This window comes from Bos mutus, chromosome 2 (assembly GCF_027580195.1).
Source record: "Bos mutus isolate GX-2022 chromosome 2, NWIPB_WYAK_1.1, whole genome shotgun sequence".
NCBI lineage: Eukaryota > Metazoa > Chordata > Mammalia > Artiodactyla > Bovidae > Bos > Bos mutus.
This window is the reverse complement of record NC_091618.1, coordinates 34,501,122-34,514,894: the sequence shown is the minus strand read 5'-3', so window position 1 is coordinate 34,514,894 and position 13,773 is coordinate 34,501,122. Positions and strand designations below refer to the sequence as shown.

The following is a 13,773-nucleotide window of genomic DNA, read 5'->3' as shown; positions in this document are numbered from 1 at the left end:
CCTTCTCCTTTTTGCTTCCAATCTTTCCCAGCATCAGAGTCTTTTCCAATGAGTTGACTCTTCGTATCAGGTGGCCAAAGTATTGGAGCTTCAGTATCAGTTCTTCCAATGAGTATTCTGGGTTGATTTCCTTTAGGATTGACTGGTTTGAGAATGTAATATTATAAAGGGTAGACGTTTAAGAAACTACTAGTCCATTTTCCAGTATTCAAGTTGAGTCATTTTACATTCTCAAAAGAAATATATGAGAGCTCTAATTGCTTCACGTTATCACCAACATTGAATTTTGTCAGACTTTTAAATTTCAGCCATTTTAGTGGTTGTATAATGGCAATTTATTGTAGTTTTGATATTCATTTTCCTGATGACTAATGAGACTGATAACATTTTTTTGTGCTTATTGGCCATTCATCCATCCTGATTTTTGTCTAAGTCTTTTGCCTGCATTTTTTTTTTTTTTTGCATTAATTGCCCTATTTGTGAGTTGTAAGAGTTCTTTGTATATTGGATACAAATCCTTTGTCAGAATATTTTGAATGTGATACTTTCTGTGTAAGTCTTTTGCCTTTTTTTTTTTTTTTGCATCAATTGTTCTATTTGTGAGTTTTAGGAGTTCTTTATATGTTTTGGATACAAATCCTTTGTCAGAATATTTTGAATATTTTTTCTAGTTTTGGCTCAATTCTTCAATTTCTTACTGGTGTCTTTGGATGAGCAGAAGTTTTAAATTTTAATAAAATCTTAATTTATCTTTTTTAGAATACTGCTTTTGATATTTTGGCTAAGATACCATTGCCTACTTCCAGGTTAAAGAAATATTCTCTTTTCTTCTAAAACCTTTAAAGATTTAGAGCTTGTATTTCAGCCTACTTTAATTTTTGTACAATCTGTGAGGTAGAAACTAGAGATAAATTTTCTTTTCAATAGATATTCATTATTCCATAACCATTCTTAGAAAGTTTTCATTCTTCATTGAATTTCTTTGGCATTTTTGTTGAAAATCAGTTTCACTCTGTAATTGTGGGTCAGTTTCTATTTTCTGTTCCATTCACCTATTTGTTTATCCTTATGCTAATGTTAATACTACACTCTTGATTCCTGCAAGTTTAAGTTCTTAAAGTCAGATAGATTAGTCTTCCAACTTTGTTTTTGTTTTTTAAAGATTGTTTAGCTATTCTAGATCCTGTATTTTCATATAAACTTTAGATTCACTGTGTCAGTTTTTATTGAAAGACTGGCGTGGCATTAGAATTAAGATTGAGTTCAATCTGTTAAAATTTGGGAAGAATGTGTACGTGTGTGTATACACATATATTTTCATATCCATACATTTTAGGGGGATGGATTGATGTATTCATATGTTTTAGTGTTCTGTTTGGAGAAGGCAATGGCACCCCACTCCAGTACTCTTGCCTGGAAAATTCCATGGGCGGAGGAGCCTGGTAGGCTGCAGTCCATGGGGTCGCTAAGAGTCAGACACGACTGAGCAACTTCACTTTCACTTTTCACTTTCATGCATTGGAGAAGGAAATGGCAACCCACTCCAGTGTTCTTGCCTGGAGAATCCCAGGGACGGGGGAGCCTGGTGGGCTGCCGTCTATGGGGTCGCACAGAGTCAGACACGACTGAAGCGACTTAGCAGCAGCAGCAGCAGTGTTCTATTTGTATATCTCATTCCAGTTATTAGATTATCTTAAATACTGTATATTTGTGAAGAAGCTTGATATTTGTGCCTTTTACATCTAATTATCTAATATATTCATTTTTTGTTACATTATGAGCTCCATATAGTAGGGAATTATCTTGTGCTCAGTATATACTCAGGCCTTGTAGCTGTGCCTGACAAATATGAGGGGCTTATGTGAATGTATGTTTTTAACATTTTGGCTCTTTAGTTAAGTTTCCAATAATTTTTTGAGTAGTTGATTGATGATTTTTGCCTCTTTCATAGTATTCCTTAGGAGTAGGCATCCTTTCCCTTTTATGATGGTAATTTAAATAACTTCCTCCAGAGCTAAGTCTTGCTCATTTAAAATACTGTCTTCCTTTGCTGGGCTTTTATGTTAAGAAAATACAATTCAGGCCAGAAAAGTTTTATTGAGAGTCCTAAAGTTGGTGATGGACAGGGAGGCCTGGCATGCTGCGATTCATGGGGTCGCAAAGAGTCGGACACGACTGAGCGACTGAACTGAACTGAAAGATTAGCAGGAATAATACTGACTGGAACTACTAAATAGAAGATAAAAATCTACCATTTTAAAATTAATGAAATGCTTGATTTTATCTTCTGTCAGAAAATATAGACATAAGGAAAATTAATGGCTATTAATATTAAGAAAATATTAGGTGCTTTACTAATGGACCCTAATTTCACTTACAAAATTCACTTCTATGAAAGGTCAGACAGTACCCAGCTTTTCTGAAGACCTATTTAATTTAATGACTTTCAGAAACACACACTGTGGATAAAGATAATAATGGGACCCATAAAATTTCATGCTTTAATGTTTAGGTAATTGCTTGTTAAATTAAGAAGGTATTTTTTCCAGATATATGTGTATCCGTGTCTTTTTTTGGTTAAGAATATAATGAAAGTTTAAATCTAATACAGTTGTGTGGCATTTTTACCACCTGACAATTATTCTAGTATTAATTGTAGTGGGTTAAACTAATTTATTTCTAACCAATTGAAGAGAATAAAATAGTTGTTAATTGTACTGTTATCAAAAATCACTTTGATTCAAGTTTACATGTGAGAAAAATGCACAACAAAGATGGCCTACTTTGATTGGTATGTGGAAACCAGAAAATGTTTATATGGTACCTTTTGCCAAATTGTGGAAACAATAACTTGACAAATCTATTATTAAATGGTCACTCCAAAATACTTAGTTAAAGCTATTCAGTTAATAAAAATTATTTTACTGGGAGCATTCAGCTAAAAATAACTTTTTAGATACACTATTAAATTATATTTATATGTTAAACATGGAGTTTTGGGGACAGTGCTTTTATAGTGTGAAACATATGAGTATCTTGCTATTTTATTTTATTTTTTTAGTTTATGTTTCCTTTTTTTTTTTTGAACTTTTTTTAAATTTTATTTTATTTTTAAACTTTACATAACTGTATTAGTTTTGCCAAATATCAAAATGAATCCACCACAGGTATTTATATATTTTGATTTGCTGCTTTCCTGAAATGGCTAAGTTAAATAGTTATTCTGTGATCTCATTAAGAAAAAGCATTTAAGTAGTGTGTTCTTTATGAACAAATCTAAATAGAATATCAAGTTCATTGTACTTGAAATAGAATTTCTATATTTTGTATGTCTTAATAAAATTCATCTTTTAAACACAAAGATGCTCTACTAATAAAAAATACTAGATAGTTTAAATATTAATTGTATATATGATTATTTCAAACTTTAGTTTTTGTAAAACTTCTATTTTTCTTTTATTAAGCAGTTGGGCAGCAGAAAGTTCATAATAGGAGAAGCATCACCATGAAATGAATTTAAATTGTTTTACTGAGTAGACTTCATTTTTGCAAACAGAAAGCAAATCTCTAAAACCAATTTAATGGTCAGAAAGGCTTTAAGGTCCAATACTTCAAACAGTTCCTATGCTTTCTTTCCTGGGATGAGTACAATAGGACTTAAAATGTATATTTAAAAAGTGAGTTAATGCAGTGCTACACATTTGTGGTTCTGCCCAAGAAACTTTCAGCATTATTTTTCTGTTTTTTTTTTTTAACCTATTATGGTTCACATTTCAGATAAGATAAAAAATATATAAGCTCATTAAGTAATAAATTAAGTTTTTGAAAATGATACAGCTTTTAGTAGTTCAGTTCAGTTCAGTTGTCAGTCATGTCTGACTCTTTGCGACCCCATGAGTTGCAGCACGCTAGGCCTCCCTGTCCATCACCAACTCCCGGAGATCACCCAGACTCTTGTCCATCGAGTCGGTGATGCCATCCAGCCATCTCATCCTCTGTCATCCCCTTCTCCTTCTGCCCCCAATCCTTCCCAGCATCAGAGACTTTTCCAGTGAGTCAACTCTTTGCATGAGGTGGCCAAAGTATTGGAGTTTCAGCTTCAGCATCAGTCCTTCCAAAGAAATCCCAGAGCTGATCTCCTTCAGAATGGACTGGTTGGATCTCCTTGCAGTCCAAGGGACTCTCAAGAGTCTTCTCCAACACCACAGTTCAAAAGCATCAATTCTTCAGTGCTCAGCTTTCTTCACAGTCCAAATCTCACATCCATACATGACCACAGGAAAAACCAGAGCCTTGACTAGATGGACCTTTGTTGGCAAAGTAATGTTTCTGCTTTTCAATATGCTATCTAGGTTGGTCATAACTTTTCTTCCAAAGAGTAAGTGTCTTTTAATTTCATGGCTGCAGTCACCATCTGCAGTGATTTTGGAGCCCCCCCAAAATAAAATCTGACACTGTTTCCACTGTTTCCCCATCTATTTCCCATGAAGTGATGAGACCAGATGCCATGATCTTTGTTTTCTGAATGTTGAGCTTTAAGCCAACTTTTTCATTCTCTTCTTTTACTTTCATCAAGAGGCTTTTTAGTTCCTCTTCACTTTCTGCCATAAGGGTGGTGTCATCTGCATATCTGAGGTTATTGATATTTCTCCCAGCAATCTTGATTCCAGCTTGTGCTTCTTCCAGTCCAGCGTTTCTCATGATGTACTCTGCATAGAAGTTAAATAAGCAGGGTGACAATATACAGCCTTGACGTACTCCTTTTCCTATTTGGAACCAGTCTGTTGTTCCATGTCCAGTTCTAACTGTTAGTAGACTCAAACTAAATGTTTATAAAGTTTAAATTCTTTTATAAAGATATACAGTGTTAATAATAATCATATATCTTGATATTTTTTATTCATTAGAGCATATTTAACAACTGGCATACCCCCTATTTTAGGTAGATAAATATAGCTATTTGAGGAATTGAATGTATCTGTTCTACTATACTAAATAATAAATAATATCATGATAATAGTGATAACAATTACAGAAATATTTATTGAATATTTTTATGTGTTGTATAGCATATAAGACACTTTAAGCACTTTTCTTTAAAATGAATGGGAATTCAGGTGATGTTCCTGTGCTTTCAAAAGAAAATATCAATTCAGCCATTTATCTTTTCCAGTCACTCTTCTTAAACTGTCTCTTCCTTTTCACTCTCCACTCTAATCAGTATTAGGCACATTTTAGTGGCAGAGGAATTCTCCCTTTTTTCCCTCCATCTTCACTTATATATATAACACAGAGTTAAAACCTGGAAAGAATAAATTATTTTTCCAATAGTTGACTGTTCCACAGATGATTTTTCAAGTGTGAATATTTTAATTAACATTTGCCTGTATGCCTTTAAGATTGTTGTCATGGAAATGAAGTTGAGGGTCAGATGGTTAGACTATGAAGTACTGTGACACATTGTTTATTTACATGTGATCAAAACTAAAACATTGACAGTAGAATGAGGAATAATACACGTAATCCCTAATCAGTGGGAGATGGTGGGGACAAAGAAGGAAATATGGAAGAATGGAAAAGACACTTTTACCATATTCTGTGTGTGACTTGATCTTGCAGTAAGAAGTCTTTTTAATCATAATAATATGTGCCATCACAAGTCTGAAAACCTAAACTCATACCACTTTGGCAGCTTCCCAGTCAGCATTCCTCAATGATTATTCTCACATAGGTCCTAAAGAAGAAATCTATTGCACCCATTTATTTCATATGAATCTGAATTTTGAAATATGAGAGGTAGATTTATTCCATTCTGAACCTTTTGTGAGCTGTCAGTACTCTAATTCAGTCCATCCATTTTTTAGAATGTGAGAATCTCAATGGAGTAGCACTTTGTCAGTTAACTAAGACTTTTAGATAACATTTTTCTATTATAAATTATACTTTATACTGTTATATTGAAATTGACTTATATTGTAGTGGTGGATAAAAAATTCCCATTAATTTTCTTCACATATGACTTGGGATTAAAAAGAATACTCTTGCTTGCTTTATGCCAGGGATCTGCAGAAGATACATCTAGTTAAAGAATGCTTCTATGTCACAGCACTGACGTTGGAGTCTTTTCTCATTAAGTTACCAGTTATTTGTAATATGTAATATGATCTGTAGGTGGTATAGGCTTTTCACATGCCTTACCAGAATGAATTCTTGATTTTTCTAGAATTTTATATATATATACACATATTTTTTTTACAAATATCTGAACTAAGTAACCCACTTAACCATGTATTCAAGCAAGTTCAGAATTAAATTTGGTTAAGTCTTTTAGTTCATTTGTAATTATTTTGAATTATTCTATTTTGTATATATTTCAATCTTATAAACATAGTGTCTTTGAAAATAGATGGATTGTAAGTTATTGTGGAAAAATACCTTTAATTTTCTTTATTTAAATGAAATGTGAATGACTGATATTTTTGAAACTACAGGTTTTAGCTTGTTCATCCCCCCATCCCCATATGTTATGTTGGTAGGCATATTTCAATGAAAATTATAGTGGAATTTTTGATTTTAAATTATCTTTTGAATTATGCAGTATTGGATTTAGTTCAGTTCAGTCACTCAGTCGTGTCTGACTCTTTGCAACCCCATGCACCTCAGCACGCCAGGCCTCGCTGTCCGTCACCAACTCCCGGAGTTCACCCAAATTCATGTCCATCGAGTCGGTGATGCCATCCAACCATCTCATCCTCTGTTGTCTCCTTCTCCTCCTGCCCTCAATCTTTCCCAGCATCAGGGTCTTTTCAAATGAGTCAGCTCTTCGCATCAGGTGGCCAAAGTATTGGAGTTTCATGTTCAACATCAGTCCTTCCAATAAACACCCAGGACTGATCTCCTTTAGGATGGACTGGTTGGATCTCCTTGCAGTCCAAGGGACTCTTAAGAGTCTTCTCCAACACCACAGTTCAAAAGCATCAGTTCTTCGGTGCTCAGCTTTCTTCACAGTCGAACTCTCACATCCATATATGACCACTGGAAAAACCATAGCCTTGACTAGATGGACTTTTGTTGACAAAGTAATGTCTCTGCTTTTTAATATGCTGTCTAGGTTGGTCATAACTTTCCTTCCAAGGAGTAAGCGTCTTTAATTTCAATACTGAAGTCACCATCTGCAGTGATTTTGGAGCCCCCCAAAATAAAGTCAGCCACTGTTCCCACTGTCTCCCCATCTATTTGCCATGAAGTGATGGGACTGGATGCCATGATCTTAGTTTTCTGAATGTTGAGCTTTAAGCCATCTTTTTCACTCTCCTCTTTCACTTTCATACTGGATTAGAACTGATAAATATTTTTTCAAAAAGAATAGCAATGAATTTTAAGGTGGTTGTTATTTTTATTTTTACAGCAAGGCCAGAGAAGATTTGTTGAAAACTCAGAAAGAACGTGATTTTCATCGAATGCACCACAAGAGAATAGTCCAGGAGAAAAACAAATTAATTAATGACCTCAAAAGGTAAGCTGCTGATATTTGTTGGCCTATTTATTAAATAATTATTTAACTATTTTAAACAGTTTGGCCATAGAAGGATGTTCCAGGTAAAGTCATTCATTGAGTATTTATTGAGCATTTACTGTGTGCCAGGCTCTATACCATGTGTTTGAAATAAAAAGATGAACAAATTTAGGTCCTTGCTCTTAGAGTTCCCAGGGATTATTAAGGTGTGTGATGGGAGAGTAGCTAAGTAGAAATACAGTGAAATATACTGTTTGTTGCTATGCCAGCCAAGAAGTTGTCACCTGAGTCAGATTGGAGAGTGAGAGGGTTCAGGGACCTATATCTAAAGGAAATTAATTATAAAGTATGAGTTAACAGAGTGAAAGAATGGAGTCAGCATGCTGTGCAAAGGTACCAGGTCACTGGAGGAACATGACAATATTCACCAGATTCTTAGGCATAGAGAGTAAAGTACAGAAGCAGCTGACCACCCCTGACTACCTTCTCCTCAAAATAAAAATTTATAATCTCTAACTAAAATTCTCCTTTGCTTGTTCTAGGGAGTGCTGCCCAATGGCACTTTCTGTTATGTTATTAATAATTTATATCTACACTGTCCCATATGATAGTCACTAGTCACATCCTTTACTAAGCACTTTCACAGTGGCTAGTACAACTGATGAATTAGATTTCTGATGTTTATTTAATTGTAATTAATTTAAGCTTAAATTTAAATATCCACATTTGAACAACATGACTTTGGGATGGTCATGATAACTGCTGTATTTTGTAGTGGTTATGGTCATTGTGGCTGTTATGATTTCTTAATCATAGTCTATCCTGTGGAGCTTCAGAATCAATATACTTACAACTTAGCAGTATGTTAGAAATTAGCATTTTTCTGATTTTTCTTAATTGAATCCCTGTAGAAATAAGTACCACTTTAATAAGAGAGAGACTGCATTAACTTGGGGAAAAAAAAAGACCTTGAGAGTGTGAGAGTCATTAAGTCATTGACTTAATCGATTCTTTTGGTCTCATGTATTAGCCTTATTTTTGTGTGTTTTTGGTTCATAAAATTGTTCCAAGTCCATAAAAATTCAGAAAAAAAAATGAAATGGTCTGTTTTCCTCTTAACAAAACATTGATTGAGAAGTAGTACAATGTAATGAAAAAGCTTAGATTTTGAAATCAAATAAACATTGGAAGCCTGGCTCCACTACTTACATTTGTGTGCTCATTGTAATTCTATTTCTTATCTGTGAAAACTATGATGATAAAAGTGCCTAATACAATGTCTGGAACAAAACAGATAGCATAATATTCAACAAACACATTGTAGAATATATATACAAAGGAATAAAATACTTAATTTTCTTAATAGGTTATTCATACTTGTTTCCAAGACCATCCTTAATTTTGATGTGAATAACACTCTATTTAATCATCCATTGTTTGTAGCCCTTGTCTTGTTGAAAATTGTTTTTGAATTAAATAAACTGAAATTTTCTTTTCTGTCGATGAATGGCAGTGACTTCTGGGTGCATACTTGAATAGAGCAAAAGGAAATAGACAACTAACCAACTCAAGAGAAAGGTGACTGTTCCACCACCAGCCAGGTTGCTGGGAAGCTACATGACAAATAATACTTCTTATACTTCTTGGCTTTGTTGTATTGATATGGTTTTCACTTTTCATTCAAATGCAAAAAATAGGAGAAAAGAGGTTCATAATGTTAAGTGGAAATCACTGATTTAGCTCAATTACGCTTTATGATGCCCTTTATTTTCTATAGATTGAAGTTACATTATGCATCATATGAACCAGCTATAAGAGTATTACATGAAAAGCACCATGCTTTACTGAAGCAGAAAATGCTGACCTCTTTGGAAAGGGACAGAGCAATAGGACAGGTAAAGAGACCATCCGAGCTACCTGGAAATGATATTTAACCATTTATTTTTTTATAACATTATCAGAAATATTGGTTCTTGTTTCTGAGTTAAATTTTAAATGATTTTCACCAATTGTCATGTAAAAAAGATTCATTTGGAAACATCCAGGAAAATATTTTATCCACTTTAAAAATACAAAGATTATTATTGAATTAAAATTACTTAATTAAAATATAACTTTTTAGGAGATTATTAAAATATTGTTAGAGGGAAAACCTGAGCCATTAAAACATAACAACACTTAGACTGGGTTTTAAATGCCATCTATGATGGCTGTAAACCTGGACCTTACCTAAACACTTTAAATTCAGATTTTTCATACATAACATATAGCCATAATTACCTATCTTTTAACATTGTTGTGAAATAGATGGATAGAGCCTCCATGCAGTTTCCTCCTAAATGAATATTTGAAACAACTAGTTACTGACTCAATTTTCAGTCATTTTTGCTATTGACATCCCTTTTCTTCCTGTTGTACAACTAAAGTGACTTAGCAGCAGCAGCAGCAGCAGCCTTTGGGTGGTAGAGTGAGGGATAGCTAGTATAGAGTGCAAGAATAATAAAACAATGTTTCTTGGTCATGGTGAAAATATGTAACAGTTGACTAGAAAGTATAAAACTGCTACTATGCTTAGCATTCTTTTATTTTTTCTGGAGATACTGATTTTTGGCCAGACTTTCAGAAGCTACAGAAGTTTGCACAATGGTTGCAAAAGCATGAATGATTTTATTAAGGCACACATTAATCAAATGTTGTCTTTTCTTGAGTGTAATTCTTAGTTACTGAAATGAGAACATGACTTGTCTCCTTCTTTGTGCTTGAAATTTAATTGTGTGTTCTTGAATATATGAATTATGATTTGCAATTTTATGGCACTATATTGTCAAATCTTCAGAACTTCACCACTTTGCTCCTTTTCATCTAACATGTTCCTACAGCCTCCTAACAGGAGGCACATTTCTATTGTCAGGAACACTATGAGCTAGATTCAGGTTGCTCTTGCTGCTTTTCCTGCCACAAACCAACTCAGACTTTTGCTACTGTCTTCCTCTCCTTCCCCCCGAGTTCTCATGCTCATCTTCCTGTTACTCTTCTCCCAGGAGGAACTCATCAGTGACCTGGCCATATATTCCCAAGTGACCACATATGTTTAGTGGGACAGACCACTCATACTAAGTTTCACTACTCAAGGGTATCAGGGCCTTCTAGCACTCATGATGGCAAGTGCCTCCACTCCCCTCCAGATTGTTGATTTCTCCATCTGCCACTGGTGTCTATCACTGGATCTTCTAGTCAGTATCTTTGTGATCAGGGATAAGTTAACTTCCTAATGGCCATCAGTTCCCCTGTCTCTAATATGAAGTTAGATCAGGCCATATTGAGACATATTTAGGCTGCGTACAGTCTTTGGTTCTCAAAATTTTCACCACTGGTTTAGTTAAGCTCAAGATGAGGAGTGGTAGGAGTCAGTCCTAGCTGTGCTGCAAAGTAGCCATGTGAACATTCAGGTAATTTTATATATATGTCTCTTTTCTTACACATTAAGCAAAGGTAAAATTACTTGCCTTATGATTTATATGTATCTAAAGTAAAAACATGTTTAAAAATGAAAATCATTCTATGAGGAAGGGTTGAATTTTACACATTCAGATGTATAAAGGACTGTATCTACAACTTATTTTGTCTTTCAACTGCTATTCCTACTGAAGATGAAATAAAACATAACCTGCTATTAAAGATTATACAGTCTCTTTGAATTTAACATAGGGTATTTGGATGTTATATTAACTGATTATTTAGCTAAAGCATAACAATCAGTGTTAATTTTCAGTCTTCAAATAGCCTCCTCTTCTCACTCTTCTCAGATGACACCTAGTGCAAGGGACATTTGTGTATCCACTGGCCCAGAATCTACATGGTGTCCTCCTGGTTGTCACTTTCTAGTGGTTTGGTTATATTCCTGGTGCTTAGGCACATGGTTTTGTGTGGTTCTTCTGAGTGTGAACCTAATATAACTTGCTTATTCTATGGCTTCTGCCACAGCATCCGTAAGATCCTTAACATCTCTGACCTCATTGACCTGTGTCTCATTCACTGTCATTTCCTTGAAAGTGAAGTGAAAAAGTCACTCAGTCTTTGTGACCCCATGGACAATACAGTCCATGGAATTCTCTCGGGAGATCTTCCCAACCCTTTTCATTTCCTTAAAAAACTTATCTTAATGGCCACTTAGCTTAGTGTGTTTTCTCAAATACTTTGTATGAAAAAGGGTTAGATTGTAGAATTTTTAATGCTATTTAGTTCGTATATAAAAGAGCGAAAGTATACTGTGAGATGACAAAAATCTAATAAGTATGTGTTTCCAAATTCTTTTGATAGATAATAAACAATGTGGTCACTTTTAAATTTATTTAAATCTTATGGAAACATCTGTAATTTAATTATTTTCAACTTTACAAAATTCCTCCAAATGTCCAAAATTTGGAATTAGAGCCCTTTTTTGAAAAAAGATAAAATATAATTTATTTTTAGTATATATATATATATATATGTATAATAAATTACATGTTATCTTTTTGGATCATGGGGTTCAGTTCAAGAAATATTCTAAAAATACATGTATATATATGTATGTGTGTGTATATATATATATATATATATATACACATGTATTTCTAGGTCCATCTGCTGAGAGGCTGTAAAATAATGACACTGCAGTTTCTAATACTATTCTCCTGTAAGAGGAAGTGGTGCTTCTTGAAATGGCTGATAGTAGTCTGGGTGAAGCAAATACAAGATGAGCCTGGGTGAGCATTTGAGGCATCTTGTTGTGCTAGAAAGTAGGAGATATTCATAAAGTAAAAAAGAAAACAAAGAAAGAAGGAAGGATTAACTACTACTCAGTGACAGTAGAAAAGTATGTGTATCTGTATATAATTAAACATGATATTTTTTGTTGGTATAATCATATGAGGGATGAGACAGCTCTTTAAGGTTGAATTTTTAATTTAAATCTATTGTTCAGGAAATATAGGTAAATATGTATGCCACCAAACTCACAAAGTTCTTAACTATAAAATAAGTTTAATAAAACAAGGAGTGTTTGTGGGTGGAGAATGAGCTAAGAGTTTTTAGGATAGCAACAGTCTCTTCATATTTACTTCCCAAGTAATATTTACCTCATCTTTTCATGGATATGAAGATGAATTAGGCTATTGTGAAGCAGTTTCAACAGAGGAGAAAACTCAAAGTAGAGACCTGAGTAATTATCATTAAAAGTGTGTGGCAAGTATTCTTGGTTCAGGAAACTCTGTTGTGAAATAAGTGTTTCAAATGTTTGCCCATAATAGATACTTACTTCTTCCTGTGAACTTGAATTTAGACTTAAAATTATGTTTTCTTTTATTGCAATTAATATTTACATTTTAAAAATACATAGGAATTAATGTAAGAGAGATAATATTTCCTATATTTTAAAATCAGTATTTAAGCATTTTAACCCATTTTGGACTCATTTAGCATATAACCTCTTACCTTTGGATTTTACTTTTTAGATTTCTGGACTTCAAGAAACACTGAAGCATATGGAAATAGGGCATAGTTACCGTGCTCCTGAATTTAGAGGTAAAATTCAAATATGGAAAAACTAACTTATTATTGCTTGGTGATGTCTCAGTCTTGTCAGAACTCAAGTTATTCATTTGAGTAATTATTTACCATGAGTGAATACATGGTATGGTAATTTTCATAAACTAAAATGCTAATGAAAAGATCAAGAAGAAATATAGAATAGGAAATTGTATAAATTACTTTTAGAGAAAAATAGGGGTAAACTATTTTTTTTACTGCCTCTGCTTCTGGCCCTGATGGAGTATCTTGTACCAGACTAGCCTTCTCCTCATAAATAACTATAAAATTATATTTGAGGCAATTATTTTTAGGCATTGGAAAGCATCACAAGTCACAGAATGCAAATGTTAAAGGGAAAATTTATAAGTTGAACTTCATTATCACCATGGCTGGGAAAATTTCCAAACCAAACTCTATGTAGCTGGAGGTAGAGAAGAGCATGGCAGTCCTGTATGAACTGAAAAGGCAAAGACTATAGTTCATAAGTTGTTGAAGCATCTAGAATCTGTAGGAAAGGGTACCAGATAAGAGGGTGCTGAAATGAATAGTGGCCTGGTTTATGAGGGAGTTTACTATGACTAGTTAGGTAATGGCTGGGCTAGGTATGCAGGACTACCTGATACTTACCAGAGAGAGAAGACTCTACAGGATTAAGAGAAGACCAGTGGTCTATATTTCTGTTTTGT

General features: G+C 33.9%; 1 protein-coding gene across 1 annotated transcript in view; it reads left to right on the top strand.

Annotated features, from left to right (window-relative positions):
• The window catches only part of SPAG16 (sperm associated antigen 16), a 1,070,067-nt gene that overhangs the window by 45,017 nt on the left and 1,011,277 nt on the right, over positions 1 to 13,773 (top strand). Inside the window, exons 6-8 of the mRNA XM_070387101.1 lie at positions 7,409 to 7,516; positions 9,294 to 9,411; positions 13,012 to 13,081. Of these exons, the coding sequence (XP_070243202.1) occupies positions 7,409 to 7,516; positions 9,294 to 9,411; positions 13,012 to 13,081 (296 nt within the window). The remainder of the gene's footprint in view (positions 1 to 7,408; positions 7,517 to 9,293; positions 9,412 to 13,011; positions 13,082 to 13,773) is intronic.